The sequence below is a fragment of the Etheostoma spectabile genome, chromosome 23, assembly GCF_008692095.1.
Source record: "Etheostoma spectabile isolate EspeVRDwgs_2016 chromosome 23, UIUC_Espe_1.0, whole genome shotgun sequence".
Lineage (NCBI taxonomy): Eukaryota > Metazoa > Chordata > Actinopteri > Perciformes > Percidae > Etheostoma > Etheostoma spectabile.
This window is the reverse complement of record NC_045755.1, coordinates 5261106-5287402: the sequence shown is the minus strand read 5'-3', so window position 1 is coordinate 5287402 and position 26297 is coordinate 5261106. Positions and strand designations below refer to the sequence as shown.

General features: G+C 40.9%; 1 protein-coding gene across 2 annotated transcripts in view; it reads right to left on the bottom strand.

Moving 5' to 3' along the window:
• Positions 1-26297, bottom strand: part of LOC116672932 (proton myo-inositol cotransporter) — a 64369-nt gene that overhangs the window by 923 nt on the left and 37149 nt on the right. For both annotated transcript variants that reach the window (XM_032504915.1, XM_032504914.1), the window contains 5 exons: positions 6887-7050; positions 6687-6807; positions 3126-3251; positions 2851-2969; positions 1577-1729 (listed from right to left, as the gene is read on the bottom strand). In XM_032504915.1, coding sequence (XP_032360806.1) covers positions 1577-1729; positions 2851-2969; positions 3126-3251; positions 6687-6807; positions 6887-7050 — 683 coding nt within the window. The remainder of the gene's footprint in view (positions 1-1576; positions 1730-2850; positions 2970-3125; positions 3252-6686; positions 6808-6886; positions 7051-26297) is intronic.

The following is a 26297-nucleotide window of genomic DNA, read 5'->3' as shown; positions in this document are numbered from 1 at the left end:
CTGCCCACAAACCTATTAAGGAGATAGTGTGAGTGTGTGAGTGTGTGTGTGTGTGTGTGTGTGTGTGTGTGTGTGTAACATTCCTCTGTCAAGATGGCATTATACACACACCTAGAAACAAGTTTTTATACAGAGACACGGTGACAGAAGTTTAATGAGATTTCCTGACGATTGCGATCTCTATTTTCTCTTTGTCACAGCAGATTGATACTTTGAAGTTAGTGTGCATGGAATTATGCTAATTACCATTTCTAGGGCAAAGTCATGTTGTTGTCATTTTTTTTTTTCTTCAGCTTTGACACAGTTTTTTGTTCTCGGCGAACGATTCTTATAAACCGGATGAATGGATGAACGACTCAAATGGATCATTAACCCGCGGCGTCTCAGGATGCCTCCACAGCTCCGCTGATGGATCGACAGCCAGCTCCACCAAAGGTCACTTCCTTCCTGTCTGAGGAGATACCTGCTGTTGAGTCCCACTGACTGAAGACGTATGAAATAAGAAAGGTTGGAAACACATCGGGGTGTCAATCAGCTGCTACCTCCTTGCTGGTTTTGACATAAGGTCAGGATATATGTTAGGCATGTTACACAGGATCTGCTGAGAGGTTTGCATAAAGATGAAAGATTGACATCATTGGATGAGGACTAGTCTATATCGGCGACGTTTCACTTCCGGGATTGCTCAGGAAATTCTGGATGTCTGTAACCTTCTGCTTTCTTTGTGTTTGCATTTTAAACCAGTGGATTTCTGAGGACTATGGTTAACTGCTCTTCAGATCTCTGCAGGGTAAATCCAGACAGCTAGCTACACTATCTGTCCAATCAGTTTTCTGTTGCACGTCTAAAACAACCTTTGAACGTACGCAAGCTCCTTCCCGAGGCTATTTTGCAGAGGCACCGGGGCTCTGTCTGGCGCTCACCGCCGGCCAAGACTATTGTGACTGGTTTAAAGCAGGGGTTCTCAAACCTTTTTTCAATAATGTACACCCTTTGAAATATTTTTTCAGCCTTGTACCCCCTGAAAAGCGCAAAACATTTTTGCTATAAAAAAAGGCTATATAAAGAGGTACAACGCTGTGCCTGTGTACGCTTGGCAACAACCTTGTAACTGAAAAACACTTAAATGCCTGCCTACATTTTAAATGTTTATCATCCAACACTAAATTCATTTGTTTTTATAGTATAATTATTTTAGGAATCATGCAAAAATCTAATGTCCACCCTGCAGTACTCCAAAGTACTCTAACAGCTACTAGTACCCCCATTTGAGAAACACTGGTAAAGAAATATAAATAAACCAGAGCACGTTTTTCTCCCATCCCGGAATAATGTGTGGACTAGCCAGAGCCTCTTCTGCAGTGCTGTGGAGGAGGGTCTGGCAATGTGCGACTGGATGAGGACTGACAGCATTCATGGCTGGTAGTAAGGTTCCTGACAGGACTGATGTCTAGATTTAAAAAAGAAAAGCAGGATAGAGTTTCCCTACTTTGTCGCCCTCTCTTTCCACAAAAAGAAGGAATAAAAGCTCTAAAAGGTAATTGGTCGTTCAAAACTCTGCAGCCCAGGAACTGACCGTAGTAGGTGAAGTACTGAGCCAGGTGGAGGAAGGTGAGAGACACCAGCACGTTGAAGGTCCAGTTGACTCCGGCTGCGCAGGCGTTCCCGGTGCTCCTCGCCCACAGAGGGTAGATCTCTGAGTTGATGGTCCACGGCATTGGACCCATCCCTGAGACGGAGAGACCAGAGATAAGCCTCGTGGGACTACTTTATGAGAGGATGGAGACGACTTTAAGCCGGAGGCTCAGTGGAGAGGTATAGTACGTCATCTGACAGCTTTGTGTGATTGTGTGTGGTGATTAAAATGGAGCGATGTTGTTTCCAGCGTCAAGAAAGAACCTCTAGATCTAAGATAGAACTAAACAGCAGAAAAGATGAATCAATTAATCAATTAGTTAATGTAAAATAAAATGACTTGACAACAATTTTGATAATTGATTTATCGGTTTTAAAGATTTCTCTGATTCCAGCTTCTTAACCTTTGCGTGTAGTCCCGTCAAAATTGATTGAATTGAAAATCAACACTTTTGTTGACATTTTTAACTTTTTCTTACGTTTTTGTCCCTTTTTTCAACACTTTTGACTCTTTTTTTCAACGTTTGTCACTTTTTGGACGCTTTCAACACTATTAAGTTTAGTTTTACAGTTATTTTGGGAATTTATGGTCAGTAAACCTCATTTATAGGAAATTAGACCTAATGTTTGAGTTAGAAAAACAGAAATTAGAAATTATTTCTAATAAAATTAAAGGAATGTATGTTGATGGATAATCACAGACTGGAATAAGTCAACTTTTACTCATTACTATTTCGAAACCACTTCAATTTGTTTTTCAAATGCTAAAAGTTTGAATAAGATGCCCTAAATCAATGAAAGTAGAGATTTGTACTTGCCAAAGAGCGTTTTGTGGAATCAATCATGTTATATGGGTAATTACAATTGGGTAGTTAAAACTAACATTGATATAGGAAAACGGGTCAACCGAGGACAACATGAGGGTTAAATGTGAATATTTTCTAGTCACTTCACTCCTCTGTGACAGCAAACTGAACATCTTTGAGTTGTGGACAAAACCATCTGAGGACGTTATCTTGGGCTTTGGGAAACACTGGTCCACAATTTTACTGACTAAATAACTAATCGATTAAAAAAAAAAATGGTTAGTTGCAGCCCTAAATTTAACATAGCAATGTGAAGAATAAAAAAAAACGAATCTTAGATTTCCGAAGACTATAAATAGTGTCCCAGCATGGCTGAAGGATAAAAGTGCCAGTGCCAGGACATGTGTACCTGGAGCGAAGGCAGCCAGGTAGCAGACCAGACCCAGTAGAACCAGCCAGGAGTAGGAGGTGGGACAGTAGTTGTAGGCCCAGTAGGTCTCAGCTCTCATCCGGCTGGAGTTGGAGCATCTGGAAGAAGGTTGGGGACACCCATTGGCTTTTGTTAATCACTCCTGACACTGGATCTCAAAGTGTAAAAACTAAATATAGACTTGCTGCTACATCTACTGTATGTCTGCTACATCCTAACACATGCACAGACTCGCGCAGCTTCCTGTGACTCACCTGCCCCATGCTGCTTGCTCGGTGGAGGCCTTATTGACTGGTACACAGGAGGAGGCGAGGAGCGCTGAGCTGTTCTCACGGTAACAGAAACCGCATCCAGGGTCCAGCATGCATGGCTCACACAGCCTGCAAGCCAAACAAGCAGACACATTAGCTGTAATGTCCCTGAACACAATCGATCATCCTGCATGGGGTTAGCTCTTGAAGTAACATTCCTTTACTTTTATAAAAAAAAAAAAAAGAAGAATTTAAAAGTAAAGAATTGAGTTGTATTCCAACTCTGAAAAATACACAAATACTTCTTCAACAAGATGGGACTATAACAGAAAACAGCATTCCACCCCCTCTAATTGAGACTCTAATTGACTCTAACCCAAATGAAGCTAATGTATGGCCTGTTCCCCACATGCAGGAAGCAATAAATCCAAATTAAGAGCAAAATACAAACAAATGTTGCATTTACCATCATAACATTGTTATCCCGTCATACGTCACTGTTTGTGCCATAGTCTTTTATCTGGTAAGCAGTCCACATTTAAGAGGCTTTTTCCACAAAGGAACATTGCCGTTCCATCAGGTTTGTTATTGTTGTTGTTGTTGTTGTTGTTGTTGTTGTTGTTGTTGTGATCCTGATGGGAGTGCATGAAATGTGTGTTGTGTTTATTTTTGCCAGCTGCAGCCTCCCTGTGCACAGGGCACCTTGCTCTAATTTCACACTGAGGTCAACTAGACCAAAATAAAACTGTGGATCAGTTCCCGAGGGAAGCTCAAGTAAACAGAGAAGGAGGCTGAGGAGCTTAGCTTCCCATTCAAATCATGCAGTTGAAAATGTGTAAAATGTTGGTCTTTTGATAAATATAATAAATCATGTTATGTATTAGCAAAGCACAATATATAGTAAGTATTAGGGGGGTACAAAAAAAACGATTCACATTCGTATCGCAGTTCGACAGATTCCAAATCGATTAATAGAATTCCAAAAAACAATTCCGAATTTTTTTTAATTTTGTAATTTGTTTTTGTTTTTTTGTTTTGTAGTGCCGTGTATACTATCACATGGGAAAAGTAGCTACATTTACATCCTGTGAATCATTTTTTTCAATTGAAAATTGTTTTTGAATGGAATCTTGAGCCTAAAATTCAATATTGCATCGTGACATTTTCTGAATCGTATATACTAGCTCTACACTACAATACAAGAACAATGCTTCTTCTTTACTCTCAGGTCTTCTACATCTACATGGGTCCTGACTGGTGATGACTTTTACCTGGATTTAGCTTTGATCTTTTAGTACAGCATCACGTACAGTGGTGCTCAAAAGTTTACATACACATGCTTAAGTTGACTAAAAGGAAATAAAAAATCATGTTTGGAAATTTATTTTAATACCTAAATTAAAAAATGAGGTAAATCCAACCTTAAGGACACCAATTTTCTTTGAATGAATAACTATTGTAAATAAATAAATGTTCTTATTTAAAATACAGGGGTCATAATTATACATACCCTATGTTAAATTCCCATAGAGGCAGGCAGATTTTTATTATTAAAGGCCAGTTATTTCCTGGATTCAGGATATTATGCATCCTGATAAGTTCCCTTGGCCTTTAGAATAAATAGCCCCACATCCTCACTACCTTCACCATGCTTAGAGATAGGCATGGATACTTTCTATAAAATCATCTCTCAATGCAATCAAACCAGGTAGTTTCTAACTGAAATAAAACCATGCCTATCTCTAAGCATGGTGAGAGTATGTAGGATGTGGGGCTATTTTATTCTAAAGGCCAAGGGAACTTTATCAGGATGCATAATATCCTGAATCCAGGAAATAACTGGCCTTATAATAAAAATCTGCCTGCCTCTATGAATTTAACATAGGGGTATGTATACTTAGACCCTGTATTTATAATAGAACATTTATTTATTTACAATACGTTTCATTCACAAGAAAATTGGTGCCCTTAAAGGTTGGATTTTACCTCATTTTTAATTAGGTATTAAAATAAATTTCCAAAACATGATTTTTTTATCCTCGTTTTAGTCAACTTAAGCATGTGTATGTAAACTTTTGAGCACCACTGTATGTATCCATCAATTGCCTGTTTGAGATCCCTTGTAACACCCAATAATTAAATAATTTCTAGAAAATAGAATAATGCCTGAATATTGAATAAATGTACACTTTACCTGATGTGATAAGACCCAATAACATAGTAACAATAATATAATAAAATGTCCTGACTGATAATGTAATACCTTTCAGGTGGGTCATTTTTTCCCCAAACTGACAGATGATGTCATATTGTAAAAAACGTGTGCTTTTTTTCCTCTGAAATGAAAAGCGTGCAAGTATGCAACGTTTTTTGATTCGAATTGGTCGATTACAGCGTGGCCAAAGACCTATTGTTTCATAAGATATACTCAGAGAATTTTGAGAGGCCAAACGATATCACTGTAAACTCTGTATGTGTCGGGCAAGAATGGAAATGTCTGACAGGCATAGCAACAGTCACTAACTAGCCTTAAATGAAAGGAGCGTGAGAGGCTTGTGGTCGCTCTGGGGCTCCTACGATGCTGCCGTGGTCAGCCCGGGGACGTGTGGGCTCGTATGGAGTAAAGTGAACTCAATGAAGCCACTACAGTGTGGTGAAAGCACTCATCTCTTCAAATTACCTCTGTGTTAGTGTGTGTTATAGTCTGGGGGTGCTGGACAGCGAGTCCATTAGGCGTTGTTTGTTGTTATGATGAAAGGCCGTCGTTACATATGAGTTTCATTTTGTGTCTGTGTGAGTGAGAGTAAATTTGGTGTGTGTGCACCCTAATGGCAAATTGTACTGTAGCGGATTCAGTCTTATGGTTTGGGAGATGACAAAAATTATATACATTTACAGTTTGATCCTGTGATGAATAAATCTGTCTTTTTTTCAATTTAAAATCAAAATGGTGACACCCCTAGTAATTTATGTGGGAAAACTTGCAATAGCTTCACCACAGATAACATTTTTGAATTGTTTTAAGCTCTCCACCACTGAGTGGGCTCTCCTGCACTCTGGACTGATATTCTGACACTGCAAAGTATTGAGTGCTTTTACAAAGGGCAGAAGTGCTGCACGGTGAATAGCTCTCCTGACAAAACTGTTTTTATCTATACCTGTGCATAATGTGACAAAATGTGAATAATCACACCTAATATAAGCCTTAGTGAAGAGGGGAATAAAACAGCAGAGTAATGCTCTGTTGTCCTTTATAGCTTTGAGATGGCAATTAGCAGAGGGAGTAATTTCAGGGCTTAAACCATAGACTGTTATATAATATACAGTCTATGGATTAAACCAATCAAGTTCAGGTCCTGAGAAAGTTTTTAGTTGGATTGTAACATCAGGATATGTGTTGAAACTTGATGTTTGCTTGTGGTTTGTATCAAAGGTAGATGATGAGTGTTGCGTGGTTCATTGCAGGGGAGACGGCTTCATAGGCCAGTTTCCCAGCAGCAGTGGGTCCATTGCAGCTTAATGAATGCTACTTGGAACCAAGGTGAACTCTGAGTATGTACTCACTGGTATTTGGAGCAGGTAGAGTTGGCCACTGATGGGTCTAACGGGTGGAAGGTGACAGGAGGACTGTGCTGGGCAGACATCAGAAAACCGATGGCCAGCAGACTCAAACTCAAACAGGTGCCTGTCGGGAAAATGATACACATAGCATGCGAGAATCTGTGGACATCTCTATGTGATGTGGACATTTCTGAGTGACGTACCTATGATACTGCCCAAGGTGAGCTTCCTGCGCCCCACTCTCTCCACCAGCCACACTCCCAGCAGGGTAAACAGGAAGTTGGTGAGGGTGGTGAGTCCAGCCAGCCAGATCGCCAGCCTGTCGTCCCGCACTCCTGACATCTGCAGGATGGTGGCGCTGTAGTACCTGTGGGACACAAAGACAGAAAGAAAAATGATGAGTTAATGTCATTAACACAACAATGTGTCCAATTTAATAGTGGAAATGTGTCCCTTTTTTATACCAGAGTAGCTAAATTAAAAAAGTTTTTAATTAGGAGTTTTTGGACTTTCTTTCCTGTCAGTTAGGATAACACTGTACTTACAAAAGTTAATGTTGAGATGTGGGAAAATGGTAACTTAATCCAATGGAGGCAGCAAATACACTAGCCCGATTATTTAAAAGGAGTAGTTCTACTACTCCTACTTATGGAAAATAACACTTATTCACTCTCTTCTCAGTTAAATGAGAAGAGTTGGCTTGGTTCTGTTCAAACCAGCACCTGCAAAACCCATAATATCTTGTTTGTGTAATTTGTACAAAAAGCAAAGTCTAAAAATGACCATAAGACAACGTACCCAACAATTTCTTGCCCAGCAGCGACTACACAAAATACTCCTGACCAAAAAATAGCCCAGACATAACCCTTCTAAAACAGCACACTGTTTTTACACCTAAGGTTTTTGCTGTTTCCCTGTGCTTCCAGTCTTTATGCTAAGCTAAGCTAACATGCTGCAGCTTCACATACAGACATGAGAGTGGCGTTGATCTTCTCATGAAACTTACAGCCAACAATCCCCCCCCCCAAAAAAACGAGTATTTCCCAAAATAAAATGTTGACTAATATATATCTTTGCACTAATAATACACGTTCAAAACAATAAATATGACATTATGTATTGGTTGAGACAAGTCAACAAACCAACTGTAACCTCTCTTCTTGAGAGCCAAACACTCATCAACCAATCACAGCCTCTCTACGTTGAGTACCAGCCACTCATCGACAGTTAGCAGTCTGCTATAAATAGTCTCTCTCCCCTCACCAGCCACTTTCAATCGCTCCACCTCGCTCTCTCACTCTGTTCTCATGCAGTGTAATTATACTTGCTCTGGCACCATGTGTCTCCACGTAGGCAGATTATATCCAATCATCATCAACACGGCTCTAAACAGGCTGCGGTCAACAATACAAGACACCTGCATGGGGTCCATTTCCCACTTCAATTATGATAACGTGTAAGTACGACAGAGGGACAAAAACATGGACACAAGTACACATGATGGCCGCTCAAACACATACACCTGCAAGGACTCTATTCAGGGTGTCGTTTTGGAAATCGTGTGCTGGAAGCACCGAGGGAAGCGGTAGAGAAATGCAAATACAAAGAAGGTGATACTCTTAAAATAAAAAAATAAAAAGTCTTCCCGCATTGTCTGCCTCTCTGTGTCTCCCCAGGCAACTCCAAATTAACATTCTGCTTTTCATCTCTGCAAAAGAATTGTTATCCCTCTCTTGCTCTCTCTCTTCCTCAAAACAAAGACATTCAATGGAGTAATTAGCATAATAACACTTTACGTTTCTACCATGGTATCCTGTCAGACAGGGCGAGAACAGAAAAAGAGATGCTGTGAAATTCTGGTTTTAAAAGCTTGAAGTTTTGGCACGTGACAACAGTTAGGCCGCTTTATTATCCATCTGCAAACTTACAAACGCATGGAAATGCACAGAAGAAGGGAGTTGATTTTGGAGCAGCTGCGGGAGTAAAATAACTATTTTTGTTCCCAGCAGTGCGGCCTGCTGTGTTCCATCTTCAGCCCTGCATCTGTTTGATTATCGCACACACACACACACACACACACACACACACACACACACACACACACACACACACACACACACACACACACACACACACACACACACACACACACACAGTTCTGACTTCAACTACTTTGAATAACAGCCTGCAGAAACAAAGTGATCATTTTTTGCTAACACTGTGAAGTGCATCTTGTGTTAAAAGCATCTCAGATATTGTGTTAAAGTCTCCCAACAGACACTCAAGGGCTGAGCTTGACCCTGTCTATTTCCTGAAAAAAGATGCAATTATCCATCCAGCATCCTTGTATATTCTTGAGTCCTCCTGTGAAGTCAAGTGTTCAGTTGTTAGTCTAGGGCGAGACGCCTGAATTGCTGTTAGCAGGACAAAAGAAAGCCTAGAAAAAAATGCCGTGTATTTTCTGCTTGTGCTAATTCCTTGTGTCTCCTCGCAGATCTGCAGCGAGCTCCGGGTTTGCTAATGAGCGTGCTCTTCTTTTTTTGTTGCTCGTCATCTCACAGCGTTGAGGGGAAATACTGTTGGAAACTTTGGTACACAAGAGCAATCCACGAAGAAATGCTGCTGCTCAGTAGCCTCCTCAATATTTTTTCCTAGATGAGATTGCATCATTATAATGGGACCACACAGAACATTCTGGGCTTAGTATTTCTTTTTGGCATGTCGTTAAAATTCTTTGAAATGGCTTTTCATTTTTTTTCTGAGAGTCTGTTTTGTATTTTCCTGCTTAAACGATGCACTTGAATGACTTATGTCTTTGGGAAATGCATTTAATTATGGTGGCATAAACTGCAAAAAAAAAAAAAAAAACAAGCTTCTTGTGTCTTTGAATGTTTGGGTATTTTTCTCCAAGTTGTAGTTTGCTGTGCTGCGAGCCTGAATGGGACAGGTTTAAGCGACTCTAATAGAAAGTGACACCTCTCAGTCTGAAACACCCACCACCTGTCAACTAATAACACACATTACAAAGTGACGGGAAACCCTCCTAGGCACTCACCCACCTGTATGAAACAGACCTCAAAATGTTATTTTTTTATTCTTCCTTTTGATCTTCTAAGATGTAAAGCAGTCTTTCACATAAAAAAACAACTTAATGTATATGACAACTGTAAGTGGGAGAAAAGGCAAGATCATTATACAGTAACAGTGTGTTAACAATGGAAATGGCTTTAATAAGAGGGTGTCTGAGGGGCTTAGAGGTGAGTCAGGACTGCATTTGGTCCAATTACCTGGACCTCTGGGAGCCTGCAGAGATTTCCGAAAGTGCACTGAGAGAATGAAAATGGAAAAATGCTGCAATTAGGCAGCCATTCGGTGCCTTTAAACTGGGAGGATTAACTGACGGCTTGTTATTGGCATGGTCCCCTACTACATCCATGGAGCTCCTGGTTGTTTTCATTCTGACAAATCGATGATTTCAGCGATTAGTTTCTTTACTCTAGCTGAAGCATGTTAATTAGTGCGTTCAGTTGATGCCGTGTTCGGTTGGGAGATAAATCTACAGAATCAAAGCCACGCAAGAGAATCAAACTGATGCCTACAGGCCTGGTCAAACCAGGACTCGAAACGGTAAAAACTTGTGAAATAAATTCATTCCAATGAAATAGTTGCGATCATAGGATCTGCTCAAAGAGGTGAAATTAATCTGTGCAAACGCTGTGCAAACTTGGTGCCTTTGATCAATAGCAAGCAGTTTCGACAGTGCTGACCAGTGGGGGGGGGGATGGAGAGTCTAACAGAAAAGGAAGCTGTCGTAGCTTATCAGCTGTGTTGCACCATTAACCTTTCCCTAGGCCTAAGCATCGAGGAAATTCTTTCTAAAATATAATCACATAAAGCTCTATTTTTAGTGTTGTTTGATGACAATTCCATAAACATCTTCCATCATATTGAAATTCAAGAATTCTGTTTTAACTTCAGCTTTAAGATGTTTTTAAAACTAAAATGTGTAAAGCAGATAACTCCTTTAAGGAATAACTTCGTAGTGTGTACAGTCCCTGACAAAAGTCTTGTCGCTCATCTATTTTGTAGAAACACCTGCTATTAACCTGACTTTTAATTAATCAATTGGTGTAAGAAATAGCTCATATGAAAAGCTAAAACCCTCCCAAATGATGTTCAATGCACTGAAATAAATTAGTTTCACTAAAAAAAGATTTATTATTTAAACAAGACAGAAAGGTCAAATTTTGCCAAGACAAAAGTTTTGTCACCTATACATAAATTGAACAAATTTACTACAAATACTAAATATTTCAGCAACTTAAATAGCAGTGCAGTGAGATCCAAATTTAATATCTTGTGTACTTCCATGAGCTTGAAGGACTGCATCCATGCGGTTTGGCAAGGAGTCATACAATGTATTGATGAAGTCATCAGGAAAGCTAGGAAAGCTCTTGCATGCCTCCCAGAGTTCATCAAATTCTTTGGTTTGGTCTCCATGCTCCCTCTTCATCCTACCCCACATATGCTCAATGTGTTCAGGTCTGGTGACTGGGCCGCCAATCCTGGAGCATCTTGATCTTCTTCACCTTGAGGAACTTTGAAGTGGAGATGGAGTATGCGATGGAGCACCATCCTGCTGCAGAATTTGGCCTCTTTATGGTTGGGAATATAAGAGGTGCTAAGATTTCTTGGTATTTGAGACAATGATGTTGCCTTCCCCCTGCAGATCTCTCGCACACCCCCATACTGGACGTAACCCCAGACCATGATTTTTCTCACCAAACTTCACTGTTTTCTGGGTGAATCTTGGATCCTGCGGGCTCCAGTAGGTCTCCTGCAATTTTGCGGCAACTGTGGGGTAATTCAACAGAAGATTCATCTGAAAAATCCCTTTCTTCCACTTCTCCAGCGTCCATCCTTTTAGCAGGCTGTGGGCCTTGCAAATGCCACACGGTTTTTCAATTGTCTTTTGTTTGTGTTGGCTTCTGGGACTGATTCAACCGTGGAGGCATTTCGAGACAGAATCCGACAAACTGTTCTGGTTGACACAGGGACTTCAGGGGACCAGGTCTGGTGGAGCTCTGCTGCAGTGAAATGGGCTGGCCTTGGATTTTCGAGCCAACAACGGCCCTCTCGAGCAGTTGTCTTGCGGGGTCTGCCTGACCGGGCTTGTCAAAAACATCTCCAGTGTCTTCAAATGTTTTTTTAATCCTCTGTACATGACGCTGAGACACATTGAAGGTGTCTGCCACATCAGCAGTGGATCTGGTCTTCAGCTCTTGATAATCAAAACTTTAGTCTCAGGGTGACTCTAGCCTGTTTGCAGAGGTCTAGTTGCAGTTGATGTGAGTTCTAGTGTACTGGGGTTGTTTTTATACACACCTGAGACCTAATTGATCCATTATTAGTCCCAGGTGAAGCTCATATGACAAGCGAGAATACGTTATGTCTTTGCAAAAATTGACTCAATGGGCTTTACCAAGCTGTGAATATCAGAATACTTTTTGACAGTTTCTTTTTGCACGAAACATTATTACAAAAGGCTGTGGATTAAAATGAGCCATTTCTTGTAAATAAATCTTGATTAGAAATATATTTCAGCGGCACTTCAGGTCAATTTGTACACAAGCGACAAGACTTTTGTCAGGAACTGTAGGTTATGTGCGTAACGTAGCAAGTGTTTGGCCCAGAGAGAGGAAAAGAGACAGAGAGAGTGAGCGTGTGTGTGAGACGATGAGTAGGAAGTTAGCACAAACGTCATAGCTGTTAATGTAGCAGTGCAGTGTGTGTACAGTGAAGGCTGTGAGAGGCTGAGCAGCCTTAATGCTAAAGCACAGCTTCTACCCAGCGGCGGTGAGGCTCTGTCAACTAGACTGTCTGCTGTGTGCTGCTGCCGTCCCTTTTCCCTAAAGAACTGGATGCATTTTATTGAACAGTATGCACTTTACCAAATGGACCGCCGATGCACTTTACTTGATAGACTGCTGATGCCCTGAAATACTTGTCGCTTTGAGTGTTCTTATGCTATATTTAACCCTCATCACTTTTAGCCTAATGAATTACTGCCTTTGCCATTTGCTGGTCCTGGTCCTGGTCCCCTGTCTAACATGTTGAATGACAATAAACTTGAATTGAATTAAGGCTGTTTGTCATTGAATAAATGCCCCGAAGTGAGCGACAAATGACACACTCACTTAAGGTGGACTGACCTTTAAGGTGGACCAGCTTTTCTCATTTTAGTGACCCACCTTTTGCTAAGCTAATAGGCTAACAGGTTCGCTAATTGGCAAACTTGATAGCTGGAAGCGCTTATTATCCCTCTTCAAATCGACTTTTCTTTTTAAATGTAATGGTTGAAAATGATCAACAAAACACCGCGGGGACGTAAACAGAACAGTAGAGAGAAAAAAAGACTAGTGAGTTAACAGTTAGCTAGCCAGTCACAAACTTGCCCTGTGAGTAGTCACCAGGTCACCCAGTGTCTGGCCCCATAAATTTCCCATTAACGAACACAGGTCACTTTGTACTTTGACCCTTGCATAGGTTATTAACCTTCCACATTTTATACTTTATATGTGAAACTGCGCTTAATAAGAGCAGCTATTATTGCGAGCCATTTACCGTGAGAAGAATAAGCTTTTAACCCTAGTTCGCCTTCATTACAAATGAAAAAGATCAAACCACAGCGTCCTGGTAATGATCCATGATTATCAGATTGTATCGTAGTCATTTTAGTTTGATTAGACCTCCACAGGGTGCGGATAAAACACATACAGCAGAGAGATTGAGGGGGATGAGATGTCATCTTTCTTTGTCCCACAAATACGCACAGACACACCCCCATGCCCTAACACACTCACTGTCTTTTACATAAGATGCCCTGCGGAACGTCGGTGCGAAGCAAACACAAGAAGGTGCGATCTGGCACTGACCCCGGTCTCAAAATGGAAACATGGATCCACACTCCTGTCACGCTTCCATTCCAAACCTCTCATTCAACACAATAAAGGAAGAGTGATAACACAGACGTCAGCCATGGGAAACGGCAGACGCAGCGGGAAAGAGACAACAGAGAGAAACACCTGAAGGCAAGAGAGACTGAGACAGCGCTAGCTGTAGGGAGCAAATGGGTGAAGAGAGTGTCAGGTAGAAGAGTAGATACACATTTCACAGAAACGGTTGTATGTATTTAGTTCTTGTATCACATGCCGCCAACCTGTGAAGTAGTCATTTACACTTATCACCAGATAAAAAGGAATAAATCAAATCCCTGAAACCAGACTGTCAGTGTGTGTGTTACACTTCCACTGAAAACTGAAATACAGGGATTGGCATTGGAGATACAGCAGACGAGTAAAACAAAGTGAATACAGGCCCGATTGCTGTTTCTTATTATTATTATTATAGTCCATTTCACATGACATGGTTGACATTTACTGACACATTACTGAATCGTCTTGGAGGCTGCTGACTCTTGGGAGGCTTTTTTTTGTTGGGGGGGGGGGGGGGGGGGGGGGGGGGGGGGTTTAGTTACATCACACAATCACAGAGACTTTACATTTCTGCAAACCAATCCAAAGCATTTCGAAGAGTCAGCATAGTAAATACTTGCAGGTTGTGCAGCAGCTACTGTTGGTTGTGGCTCGTTTTGTTCATGGCAAAATGGAGAAAAAAACAAAGAGGAAAGCTCTATTGTTGTCACTTCTCCTTCTGCAGTGTTGTAAAATTGTATGATGCAGCACAGATAAGCGTTTTCTTCTGCCCATGAGACACTATGTAGAACTTTCATGGTCTACAAGTTCATTTCCATCCACCTGATTTTAAACTCCTAATATTTACATAACAGTAGTGGATGGAAACGCACAGTGGCATGAAATGTAACATACGTGTGGACAGGTAAGACTCACATATTCTTGGCCATTTTGTTCATTTAAACCCCCAAAAAGAATGTCCTGATGTGAAATGTGTGTTAATGGGCTTAATATAATAGATTCTTTCAGTTCTCTCTGTTCCTTCAAAAGGACAGCACTGTCTAGATTACTTGCAATTCATAAGCGGTGCAAATATATGCATGTCAAAGTTCACTGAAGTTCATCTTTGCACTTCTGCAAGTGAATCCGAGGATCGCTTGATACTGAAATGAAGGGATTTTGGTTCAAAATGTTGTTGTCATACAAGATGATGTGACTAAGCTCTCAGACGTCAGGGTGACAGAGTGTACAAAGTGTGTGTCATTAGCCTCTTTTCTTTTCCCACATGCACTGCAAGCCTGAAATCATTAAGACTTTAACCTGGGGAACTGTATGTGAGAACGCGAATGTCCAAATCAGTACGATCGGACGTCAAACGAGTTCACCCTGCCAGCTCCCTGGTACGAAGACATTCACGGGCGGATGAATGGTCGTGTGTATGGCGTTTCCACTATGCGCCTTGCAAAACAGAAAGTAAGCAAACATCCTAGGGTGAAGAAGAAGAAACGGTGTAATTTGGGAAATTGTGGAACATGTAAAATCACTGGTACCGTACTTCAAAAATCTACCAAAAACTCTCTTTTCATTCCAGAGAAAACAAAGGAAGGTGAGAGGGAATGAGAGCTAAAAGGAAGGTTTCCTTTGTCTTTAAGACAGAACGCTCCAACAGAGTGCTACTTATTGATGGAGCGCTGATCTAATTATGTAACTTAATAATATGGATTTAGAGGGAGGGATCCACTGTAAGGCAACAATGACAAGAAGAGGAGAGTGAGCTAAACAACAAACAAGTGTAAGTGTGTGTGGTGTAAGTAGGCAAGTAGTGAGTGAGTGGGTGCAAATGAACAAGCGAGCACTTGTGTGACTGAGTGACCGACTCACTGAGTAAGAGACAAAGTGATGAGGTGTAAGAGCAGAAGGAGGCGGGGGGGGGAATAGAAGGAGAGAAGGGGAGTAAGTGAGAAAACAACGGAAAGGCGAGAGGAAGAATAGTAGAAGGAGGGGATGCGGGTGTGAAAACAAGAACAAATGGACAGACAGGAAAAGATGCGGCTGGGAAAAGAAAAAGAGAGAGACACAGAGAGAGAGAGAGAGAGAGAGAGAGATGGAGATTCTCATGGGAAGTGGCCTATTTTTTCAAATTAAAGCATACAAACACAGAGATGCATCACATTTTTGCTCTGGAACAAAATCGCTTAGCCCAAATAGGCATACTGCAGATGTGACGTTCTGATTCAGAACTACACACAAACAGAATGGAAACTTTGCTCTGCCTTGCAAGAAGGGCAAATATATATATATATATATATATATATATATTATGTATATGTACATGAGCACACATATATCACCAACAAACACAAGGCAAAAACTATACAGCAGCACAACAAACACATTTCAGCAACAGGTCAGTTAAACCGTTGGTTCCCCAGCTACAATAGTACAGTAGTTTCTGGTTTATTCCTTATTGCATACCATTATGTTACCTGAAATTCTGTGACTCAAAGATAATACATACAACCACCAGCAGTTCGTGATCGAAAGAGACAGGTGGTTTCCGTTGGCCCAAATCCTAACTAAACTACTTATACTATTTAAGTGCAGTTTTATATTTGTCTTTTAATTCAGGTATTTCAAAGCCCATCCTATCAAGGTTTAGAAAGAATTAATACAATTCCATTTCATACCTGGCAATTCCTGTCTTTTTCCATCTCTACTGTTTAACCTCTGTAAAGGCCCTGCACACACACACACACACACACACACACACACACACACAGGTGTTTTCAGTATATTCATGGATTGCACCTCTGCCCAGGCTGAGAGCTTTTGTTGTTGTTGGTAGGAGATGACACATCCCTGATCGGCTCACCCTGGCATTCTTACCCTAACCATAACCAATCCCACTCATCTTGCCTAAACATAACCCTCCTTTTGCCTAAACCTAACCAAGCCAACCAGAGCAACAAGTAACAGCCATTCAGGGATGAGTTCCTAATGAATATTCATGAGTCTTTCCCTAACATCCTGCAAAAAAATAAAACATTTCCTGAAGTTAGGAAGAGCAATGCTGGCAAAAGGCCTTTCTCTTCTTCTTCTTCTGTATGGTTTATGGCGGTTGGCAAACCAACATAAAAAGTGCATTACTGCTGTGGCTGGGTTGGTTAAATGGGTACAGCAGGGGCACATGTACAGGGAGGTTTGAAGAGGTCCAGGGTTTGAATCTGACCTGTCACTACTTCTTGCATGTCTTCCCCTTCTCTCTCTCTCTCTCTCTCCCCTTTCTCACCTAACGTAATAATTAACCTAAGGTTAATTATTGCCACCAACTGGACTGAAGTGTGAACGAGAGATAAATGCAGAAAAATAAATAAATAAGTAAATAAAACTTAAATTCTCTTTACTAAATCGATTTCTCTTAGAAACTTAACCCTCATATTGTCTTTCAATCTGCAATATTTTGACAATTATCAACACTTTACTGGCGCTTTTGTGTTGCTTTTGACTTAAAAAAAAGAATTGAAAGTTTTAACGCTTTTGAAGGTTTTCTCTGACAATTTTTGGTGTTTTTTTTCCCTTTTTTGGACGGTTTTAACGCTTTGGAGGCTTTCTTTGACACTTTCAACGCACTTTCCTACGTACAACATAAAGTATACATTATTACCCAATTCTGTGTTACATCTAGGCTTCTAGCCAACTTCATTCAGTTATTTTTGGGAAATTTTGTTGAAAGAAACCCATATTTCTAATACTTTGAAACGGGTCACAAAACAGAAAAGGGTAAATAATATAGTGATATACCTTGCCAGCTGTTTTCCCCAGAAGCCAGCGTGAAAAGGCGTGGTGGTCTGCCTTACGAAGTGTCTGAAAAAGGTGCTCTCTCTGGGTGTTTGCCTGTTTTATGTAATAAATAACTAAGACCTGTATGGACTAACGATGGCTCTGCACAATACCAGGACCCTGAAATCAAAGCAGCTGAATGAAATTCAGCCATTGTACTTTTTTAATTAGTTTTTTTTTTTTTACACCTGTGCTTTTCCTACTGTGACAATTCAAAATGTCTTTGTGAAAAAGGCCTATTGTGTGAGGATACCGGACTCCACATTCTTCTAATACAAATGACAAAGGTGGGAGTTGACCTGCTCTCTACACACAACTAATGAGACTGAGGCCCTGTTTACATGTACATGGTTATTTTGACAAATGGAGACATTTCCCTTCGTTTGTGCCCTTTGTTCACACGCAAACGAAGAATTTACCTCTGAAAACTCGTCTTTCTAAAAGCTCTGGCCAGAGTGGAGAACTTTTTTTAATCTGCATTTGCACATTTGCTCTCTCTCTCTGTATATATATATATACATATATATTTATACACTGTATATGTAATTTCTTTTTTTGAAACTATAGAGGTTGAAATGTCCATTTATGAAAATAACCGCCCATGTGTGAATGTAGTGTGAGGGAGATGTCAAGCAAGCCCAGTGTGTGGCCCATGGCGCTGAGAAGAGGTCTAATCAGGCAACCCAAGTGAAAACACCTGTGTGGATGAATCTAAAATAACTGAAAATGAGCATCCGCCTATCAGATGTTGTGCTATAATTTCTCTGTGTTATACATGGCTTTCTGAATTATACAAGAATGTATCTGCATTTGCTTTATTATCCGTGCTATTCAAATGCCACTCCATCCACAGAATAAGTATGCTTCACAAATGACATCTTGCTATTAAGCAAATGAGATGTTTGTGCTGAAGTGAGGGGTTATGTGTTTCTGTGTGCATTTGATTAGAGGGAAAATTAGAATATTTCTCATTAAGGAGGATCTCACTGCAACTCCACTGGAGACAGTGAAGGAGGTTGCCATGATTAAGCTGCTTATGAACGTTTGAAAACATACAAACACAGACACAGGAGCACATTACAAAACAACTCTCTCTGTCACACTCTCTCACACACACACACACACACACACACACACACACACACACAAAACACCACACACAACACACACACACACCACACACACACACACACACACACACACCAGAGGAACCATGTAAAAACTGGCGTTTCGTGACATTTCTAACATGACATTTGACTGTGGGACCATCTGCTAGGGCCAACTGGCCTGTGCAACGACATAACACCTAAGTGCCTACTGACAACAACACACATTATAACACTAACATATTACCGAAAACATATCACATTTTATATATAATAAATACATACAATATAACACACAATGTTGCTTCTCAAGACATCTGTGAGAATTTAGCTTGTATATATAAATATAATTTATATATATATATATACACCACACACACACACACACACACACACACACACACACACACACACACACACACACACCTTGGGTTCGTATATTCAGTTTACATAGACAAACCTTTAAAAACTGCTTGTTACAAAAAAGGAGCATGAAACCCAATGAAAGAACACAGGCTTTTTTTCCGTCTGTCCTCTTTGTCCTTTTATCGGTCTTTCTTTATAAATCTATCTCACCCTCCCTCTGCCTGTCATCTGGATTGATCCCGCTCCACACCTTCCTCCGCCCCATCACCATCAATGTCATCGCTCCCTCTGCCCTGTTCTTCTTTCCTCTGTCCTGCCCTATCGGTCCATTTTTCCTTCCTTCTTCTGCTCAATTCATCTCTCAACACAATCTTTTTGCCCCTATTTCCTCTCACCGCTTTGGCAACACAGTCCGCTGACCCGCCCTGACAAGATCCAAACACACAGCAGTCCCTGCCAGCCCATGGTGACCTTTACATGCTAGATTATGTGGCTAATTCAATCAAAATGATCCAGTGGCAAAGGGGGAGGGGGTGATATCTAATTTGAACCACTGCTGTACCGCATTTCTCCACATTTAAGACAGAGAGGGAAAGGTGGATAAAGAGGAAGAAAAATAAGCGTCATTGCAGAATGCATCCATGTATTCATCTTTATCCATCTCTTCATCTGTTGGAAGGCAGTCAGGCGGGGAGGCATTCGGGGACACAAACTCTTGCGGGCAGAAAGACAAGCAGACCAGACACACCACCCAACACCCTATGATTCCTGAGAGATGTATTATTGACAAATACATCTCTCATTACACCGGCTTTGCTGACCGGAGTGTGTGTGTGAGTTTGTGTGTGTGCGTGCGTGAGGGCAGGGAGGTTATTCATACAACATCCAGAAAGAAATAGAGTCCAGAGAGAGTGTGCCTGACATATGAGCTCAAATCAACCTGCTGTGAAATAAGGTGTTCGGTGTGTGACCATGTGTATCACATATGTAGCTGTCATGATATTCTGCAGAGTTCAGTTCAGATCAGGTCTATGGTCATAAAAAAAGCCTTTGATTTGGTGCCGGCAACAAGCCCCTTACATCAACCATAGACTAGGTAGGTGGTGCTAACTACCTATTACAGATATTTATAGCCATGTGTGGCTCTATGGATTTCTTGAGAAAAGTACTATTTCATGGATTATGTCGCCCTTAGAATGATTTGAAATAACTTGGTGACACCTTTACTTTTCACATTGGTCACTTTTTGAATTTGTCCAATACTTTGGTTTATGACTGAAAATCAGCAAAACTAAAGACATTCCCATCAGCCTCAGCTGGACTTGGTGTTAATGGCTAATCAGCAAATGTTAGCATGCTAACATGTCAAACTAAGATGGTGAACATGGTAGAAGTCTTAACTGCAAGTCTGGATGTTAGCATTGCCATTGTGAGCAATTTAACGTTAGCAAAATTGTCTGTCTGCGAGAATGTGCAAAGGTCTGCAAGAACTAAATGTCATCATCAGAGGCTTTACGCGCAAACTCTATGTGGAGGTTTGCGTACCACCTTTTTGTGTGCTACAAGTGGTAGCGTATCGATCTACTGCGTGTGAAACAGGTCCTCCGAGCGGACAGTATCAGAGATGGTTTAGGACCAAGACAACCCGACTCAGAGTAATTTCCATTTTCTAATGTGGAGAAGTGAATGTGAACACAGATTATGACAGATTATTCTTTTGCCTCATAGTAACCAAAGTAAACATTGGACCCATTCTTCACAGGCCACATAGCTCCAAAACATTCTGACACTTAAAGGTCCCATGGCATTAAAGCGTCACTTTATGAGGTTTTTTAACATTAATATGCGTTCCCCCAGCCTGCCTATGGTCCTCCAGTGGCTAGAACAGCCCTGGGTATTCTGCTCAGCCTTTGAGAAAATGAAAGCTCAGATGGGCCGATCTGGAATCTTGCACCTTATGAGGTCATGAGGAGCAAGGTTACCTTCCCTTTCTCTGCCCGCCCAGGGAGAGAAACATCATGGCTTTCAAACGAGCAAAGTGGCAGTTGGTTAAGGCTATTTTGCTATGTTGCTCCATCCGGCCAATGAACCAGAGCACGCTTTTCCTCCACAACGCTGTGGAGAAAGGTCCGGCAAAGCGAGACTAGGAGAAAATTTACTTTATTTGAGACCTGTTTCTATCTCAGGAACAAACTTACACGAGATCTGGCAACAGGCCCTAACAAAACTAATCTCTGTGGTGCTAAATATGTCTTTTAGCTATGTGAATATCTAATGGATTGAGTGAGTCATTTTAGCCACATGTCTGCTAATTATTTGTAATTGGATGCAGTGGTTGTGTGTTTTACTGGAATATCACTGCTGAAACAAGAGTTTGGACAACATTCATCTGAGCTTGTCTGCATACACACATTTAATTAGACAGCATCCTGCCACCACTGCACAAAGGAAAGTATGCGATGTGGACCAGCACCACGTGTAATTTGCAAGCAAGTATGTAGCTGTACAAGGACCAATCATCCACCTGGCATCTTTGAGGGACTTAGCTGTTAATTATGTTGGAAAAGGTTAAGGATCTCAGTAGGGACACTGTGTGACGAGTGACCACTGGATTTACATCTCTCCAATGAAAGCGGTCTGGCTCCTCTACTTTCAGCCTCTCCCTACCAACTCGAACAAGCAAAGTGTTGCTGCCGTTGCAGAACCAGTTTTCGTGGCCAAGAGCTGCAAAGAACTGTTTTGGCCCACAAACTTGCCTTGGTGGAAAAGGCATATGTGTCACAATTTTCTTTTTTCCCATCCTCTCAGACCAATTTTTTCTGTGTACCTGAGGCACCCAATTAAAAACATGTGAGGACTACGAGGGATCAAAACTAATGAAATATCTACTGAACTTTTACCCCAGGACAAATTCAGAAAAAACTAAATGTTCAATCAATTAGGCTATAATATTATTACATTTTACAGTGTGTTTCAATGCTATACTAGATACAGTTTTTGCAACACTCATCTGAATATAAAACTCACACTAAAGTTGACAACCTTGACCACGACACAACGTGTACCATGAACTGAAACTGGAATCTGGAAGTTGCATGTGTTTTTGCAGTCACTGGAACGAACGGGGCCTCATCCTGGTCCACTGTATCCAGGTCTCATAATACACCCATGGCTCGGTCATGGACAGTGGGTCACACTGAGATGTCTGCGTTTACTGCTGTTTTGATTGAATAACGTTGGATTGAACACATTATCATATGACACATATCAGGAGTCCTCTCAATTATTTCAAAGTGTCAGATCTGAGAGGGTAGACCTGAGAACAACTATTTCAAATGGTTTGTTAGTTTGTCAAGGAATTCCAACTTCAGTTGCATTTATTTGCTTGCTGACGAACAAAAGGACTCACTTCTTGTTGGAACTTTTACTTCAAGAAGAGGACTTCAAGTGTGACAATGTGTCAACATAAACTCAATTGTACCATTTGTGTAAGCATATTTGAGAGAGAGAAAAAAAGAATCTGGGACTTCATGAATCCGCTCCTGTCAAGTTCCCAACTTCTCTCAAGACTGTTGGAGCAGAATGACAGACATTATGTGCTTGCTAGTTTGGTTTGCAAATTAATATTTCTTGCCTGTCTGCCAGCTCACTCTCACTGCCCTTTTCGTTCTCTCTACGAGACAGCCTGGTGGTTTAATCAAGAAAAGCAGCTGGGGACAGGGATAGCGGGACTTGTCTCTAAGCCCGGGCTGATTTACTGGCGCCCAAGACCTCCTTTATATCTCATGGCTAATGGGGCTATCCTGGCTGCTCTACATGGGAACAAAAAGGCAGGTGGTAAACAGACCGGCTGCCAAAGTATACAGAGCTAAGTAGCACGCAGGATGAGAGAAAATAATGCTGGGGAAAAAAAAAAAGAACACTCAGCACAGATGTGGATGGAAGAAATTACCGTCCAAGAAATACACCAGATTAAACATATACAAGAACCGACAATCCTGCTATCATTTTTCAAGACTTTTAAGGGATTGTTAGTTTGTAGTTAAAAGTCCCCTGTATGTCATGCCTTCATCCGCTGTGCCCTTGCCGCCTGCCTCCACAGCTGCACCTCGTCGTCTTTCAGACCATTTCATCCACCAAAATTAGCTTGTATATGCAGGTTTTAGGCGATAGACTCCTTTCAGCTTTGCCAGTGGATGAGTATTATGAGTGTTTAATTTTTTTCAGTTTCCGGTATTTTTGTTATGAAGCTTAATTTAAAAAAAAGTCACAACATTGTATTAAAGTGCTTCTTTTTACAGTATACAAACAGAAATAAGGAAGGGGAATAAGGATAAATAAATAAATACATAAATAACTAAATAGAAAACTAAAAAACTAACAAATGAGAGTCCCAAATCCCTATCGGCAATAACCCAACCCGGACTGCAATCAGGATACTGCTTGTCCTGGAAGATAAGATTCTAAAGGTTGCCAAAGTTGTTTAGTCTGTCCTTCAGAATGAACCGGATCCTCTCAAGGCGGAGCATGTCCATTATCTCCGTGAGCCATATCTTCAGTGTTGGTCCCTCTTTCTTTTTCCAGAATACGAGGATACACTTCTTTGCAGTGAGAATGCCGGTGTCACTCTCTCAGCTTCATCGGATATCCCTAAGAGTACTAAAATTGGTTCTGGGATCATTTGAATATTTAAGACCTTCGACATGAAACCAAATATATCACTCCAGTAACCTTGTATTTTGGAACAAAGAACATAACTATGAAGTAAATCACCAACATGAGTGTCACATTTTTCACATAGAGGAGAGAGTTCAGGGAAGATCCTATGAAGTCTTTCTTTGGAATAATGTAGCCTATGTAGGATTTTAAACTGTATTAGACAATGACGTTCATTTATGGAGCACTTGTGGATATACGCTTAACTTTCGTCCCATAGGTCATTTTGTATGTTTGTACTCAAGTCCTTCTCCCAATCCGCTTTACGGTGGTCGTAGGTGGGCGGCTTATCTTTTGCAATTTATCATATAAACAGGACATACTGTGATCTGGCCTCCCTAACTCACCTAGGCAGTCATTTAACATATCAGGCCCTGCTTTCTCAAACTGAGGAAGTTGTGTTCTTACATGTCTTACACTGAAAGAATCTGACTAAATTATGTTTTGGTAAACCATATTTTTGTTGTAACTGATGAAAAGATGCAAACCATCCTTGTATATGTAAATCCCCTACGTTACGAACACCGCGTTCTTTCCACATATCAAAGGCCGTGTCTAGACAAGAAGGAGGGAAGGAAGAGCCTACAATCAAAGCCAGTTGTCACCATCAAGTTGAGATGCCTCCAAAGTGCTGCTCCGCATATCAACAAGCCTCCTCTGGATCAGTAAACACCGCTTCTGTCCCGTTCTGGCCTCTATCATCCTGCCGCATCCTCAGAGCTCTATGGGCTCGGTCTATCACTGGGGTTTTGGCTAAATCCAGGGCCTCTTTAAGCAGCTGCGCCACAAAGACTCTCTTTAGTTTTCCCTCTTTCTTTTCCCTCAGGTACCCCGGTGACACGGAGGTTCTGTCTCTTCGATCGTCCCTCCAAATCCAAACATTTATCAGACAGTTGCTCTACTTGGTTAATGAGGCATTTAACTTTGTTTTGCAACTCCACAATAGTATCAGACATGTCGGAGGCAGACACCCCCAGTTTGCAATTCTGACTTTCTACTTGTGCTTTCACTGCATTAATGGCTGAGTTGTTTTCAGCTTTTAATGCAGCCATTTCCCCTCTTAGAGGAGTTGTTACGTCTTCAATTTTCTCCTTTATTTTGTTGCATATTTTGAATTTTACCCGGGAGAGCTCAGTGTGCAACGTTCCTACGGCGGTCAAGAGCTCCTGGTTGTTTGCGCTCTGCACGCTCATGTTGGGGTTCCTCTCCAACCCCCCCCCCCCCCCCCCCCCCCGGCTTCATCTGGGCCTGCCTCCTCTGTTGTCTCTGTCTTAGCGGCTCGTGTAGTCGGCATTTTTCGTTTGTTACACTTTATTTCCTTTTTTTATGTAAATTATTTTTAATACAAGTGAAGTTAATTCTTTGCTGGATTAGTCAGACATTGTCTAGAATGTAATTTTAAAATACAACTAAGCAAGAGCTACCAACCATGCATGCTGTCCGCTCAGCGTCCAACTGGAAGTCCTTGAGTATTTTCCTTTGGGTGTGTCATGTTCGACATCACAAACATGCCGGAAACTACAATATAATCGGCTAATGGGAACATATGTTACGATGCAGGAAAGTTACATACATTTAATATGGTAAACCCTGATCTGTGCTACAAGTGCAATCACTCCAAAGGGACTCTGTTTCATTGTTATACAATTAAAGACTTCTGGAAAGAGGTAGCGCAAATGATATTTCCAAAAGTGTCTGTAAATGTTCCTCTCCATACCAAAGTCTTTATCCTGGGGTTGCACCCAACTGATACTAATTTTTAAAAAGAGGTGAAAATACTTATTGACATGTGTTTATTGCGAGCAAAATGATTGATTGTCTCTTGCTTGGAAGAGTGTGAACAGGCCTAGGGAAATGTCTTCTTGCCTAACAATGGAAAGAATAACATTTTGTATTTTTCTTTTTTTCTTTTGCTGTGATTGCTCTCTTCTGTTTTTTAGGTTATGTATACATTGTTGTATGTCTTAGTTTAAATGAAACTCAATAAACCTATTGTTTGAAAAAAAAAAAAGTATACAATAAAAGGCAGCATGGAGGCCAGTGACCATTTTCTGGTCTTCTATTAGCTATTTAGTCTCTCTTTCACACTGCAGGCTAATCTGGACAATATCTGAGCGCTGCTTAGAATAGAATAGAATAGAATACATTTATTGTCATTATACACAAGTACAGCACCTGTGCAACGAGATTAAAGCAACCCCTTTACAGTCTCGACACAAAATATAAAAATATAAAATATGAAAATATATTTTGTGCAGTTGTGCAGAAAAAAAGAGAGGGGAGGGACCTGGTGCACAGTCCTGAGAGCAACTACATACATATATAAAATAGCTGTGTATACACATTATGCGAAAAGTAGTTAATTATTAATAACAAATAAATATTGCACTGTGATGAAATGAAATGGTTAAGTACTAAATAATAAATGTTGCACAGTAATGAAATGGTTAAATATTAAATATTGCACTGTATGAAATTGCACAGAATTCCAATGTTCTTTTAGGTATTCTACATCAGTATTGCACAGTATGTGGGAAAAGAAAGTCCGGGGCCCGGTGATAGGCTGTGGAGTGGATTCAGTGCATGGGTGAGTTCAGGGTGGTTATGGCTTT